This window comes from Helianthus annuus, chromosome 13 (assembly GCF_002127325.2).
Source record: "Helianthus annuus cultivar XRQ/B chromosome 13, HanXRQr2.0-SUNRISE, whole genome shotgun sequence".
Taxonomy (NCBI): Eukaryota; Viridiplantae; Streptophyta; class Magnoliopsida; order Asterales; family Asteraceae; genus Helianthus; species Helianthus annuus.
In genome coordinates, this window is record NC_035445.2 from 82,523,814 (window position 1) to 82,526,337 (window position 2,524).

At 39.9% G+C, this 2,524-nt stretch overlaps 1 protein-coding gene across 1 annotated transcript; it reads left to right on the forward strand.

Annotated features, from left to right (window-relative positions):
- The first annotated feature begins 701 nt into the window (after positions 1-701).
- Positions 702-2,299, forward strand: LOC110901139 (UDP-glycosyltransferase 73C6). The gene has a single exon (XM_022147985.2). The coding sequence runs from the start codon at positions 702-704 to the stop codon at positions 2,181-2,183; it is 1,482 nt and encodes a 493-aa protein (XP_022003677.1). The 3' UTR covers positions 2,184-2,299.
- The last annotated feature ends 225 nt before the right edge of the window (positions 2,300-2,524 follow it).

Genomic DNA, 2,524 nt, shown 5'->3' on the forward strand with positions numbered 1-2,524 from the left:
GCATATTAAAGTGTGTGAATTAGGGTGTGTAGTGAGTGGGGCCTGAACCAACAGGCCTGTAACCAATAGCCACTAGGATGGTACATGGTACTCTAGCCCATTGTGTGAAGCTTATTTTGTGTGTGCATTTATGTTCCTTTATTGAATAAGAGAAGGATTACCTGATACACTGATCTTTATGCCATTAGAGCCCTCACCAACTTTGCAAACACTTGAACCACATAGGTTGTTTATATATTGGTTGCGTGTATAATACTATAATGGGATACATGCTTACACAGGCGCTGTAAGTTTGATATGATATATATAGATATAACTATGATGATAACAAATACATAACTAGTTACGAAGTCAAAGGCATAAGGCGCAAATGCACCACTTGTTGCCTAGGCGCAAAGAACAGTACGCACGAGACAAAAAAACACACTAAAATTTGAAGTCAAAGGTATAGACAAGGATATAGCTGCTGGTTTAGGACTTAGGTACAGTTCTGCTTAGAATAATCTAATCTTGGCCGGCCTTTTGTCTTTGTAAAAACAATTATTTGCTGTAGACTGCTGTCTGCTGGACTACGTAAGTTCCTAGGGATGATCTATGCAATCCTGTCTACAGTTGTTTGGTTTATACAGTTATAAATTGCTAAACCTCCATTATAACTCATAGATAGAATCTCTCCATCATACTAATTACCAGACTCTCAGATGGCTTTAGAAGAATCACAAGAACAAAACCAGCTTCACTTTCTTATTATTCCCATGGGATCTCCAGGCCACTATATCCCGACCATTGACATGGCCAAGTTACTTGCTCAACACGGTGTTCGAGTCACCATAGTCACCACCCCAGTCAATGCCCTCAGATTCGGGTCAATCCTTGATCAAGCAATAGAATCAGGTCTTCCCATCTGTTTTCTTGAATTTTCATTTCCATATAAGGAGTTTGGCATACCCGAAGGCTGTGAAAGCATAGACGATCTTCCTAGTCTGGGACTGGCATCTGCTCTAATGCAAGCCTATAGATCATTACAAACGCAAATTGAACAATATATCGAAAAGCTTGATCCTAGGCCGAACTGCATGTTAGCCGACACGTTTCTCCTGTGGCCAGGTGATACCGCGAAAAAGTTTCAGATTCCAATAGTTATATTTGATGGAATGAATTGCTTCACACTGATGTGTAATCATGTTTTACACCTCTCAAAGGTATATGAAAGTGTGGGTGACTCAGAGTTGTTTGTTTTGCCTGGTCTGCCTGATCGTATAGAACTAACAAGATCCCAACTTCCTTTCACATTTAGTTCAACTATTAAAGGTATGAGCGATTATAATGAAAAGCTTCGGGTATCCGAATCCGAAGCGTTTGGAGTAGTTGTCAATAGTTTTGAGGAGTTGGAGCAAGGATATGTTGATAAATATCAGCAAGAGAAAGGAGATAATGTTTGGTGCATAGGGCCATTATCGCTATGCCACAAGGATGAATCAGAGAAGGTCCAGAGAGGTAACAAGTCATCAGTTAACAAAAATGACTGTCTCAAGTGGTTAGATTCTCAAGAAAAGGGTTCGGTGATGTATGCGTGTCTAGGAAGCGTTAGTCGGATTGAGCCTGCGCAACTCATAGAGCTTGCTTTGGCTCTAGAATCATCGAAAAGACCATTCATTTGGGTAGTTCGAGCAGGTCATAAGACTGAGAAGATAGAAAAATGGATAGATGAAGAGGGGTTTGAAGAGAGAACCAAAGATAGAGCTCTATTGATCCATGGGTGGGCTCCACAACTGCTAGTGTTGTCGCACCCTGCGATTGGAGGGTTTTTGACACATTGTGGTTGGAATTCGACTTTAGAAGGGGTATGCGCTGGTGTCCCTATGGTAACATGGCCTCAGTTTCAAGAGCAGTTCTACAATGAGAAGTTGGTTGTACAAGTGTTGAGAACTGGAGTTAGTGTTGGTGCCCAAAAAACATCAGGGCTTTTGGTTGATGAAGATAAGCCTGGAGAGTTAGTAAAGAGTGAGGCGTTTTTAAAGGCTCTAGAGATTGTAATGGAAGAAGGGAAAGAAGGAGAAGAGAGAAGAAAGAGAGCTAAAGAACTCAGTAAGATCGCGAATACATCAATAGAAGTGGGAGGATCTTCCCATCGAAACATGACTCGACTTATCGAAGATATCAAGAAACTAAGCAAGAAGTAGGAAATTAAGCTAGGAAGATTAATAATGTCCAATCCCTAGATTTGAGCTTATTATTTCTACGATCTATGTTGTCAACTTATCAATGTCATTATGTTAAGCTACTTCTGGTTTCTTTCTTTCTTTCATGCCGCTTCAAGAGACTTGGTTCGTGTGTTCAAAGTGGTTACATGGTTTTAAATGTGTGTTAACATAAACAAGAATATTTATATTTCTTAGAATTATAATCCAACACAGTATCCAGCATACATTCTAAAAAACACAGATAACAAGACGAACATATTTATATTGCCCTAATAGGTGCCACTGAACCATCATACCCCTTGAAAGACACGGTAGTTATT

Excerpts from the sequence above, each read along its gene's own strand:
- LOC110901139 (XM_022147985.2), top strand. The coding sequence starts at position 702 with ATGGCTTTAGAAGAATCACAAGAACAAAACCAGCTTCACTTTCTTATT.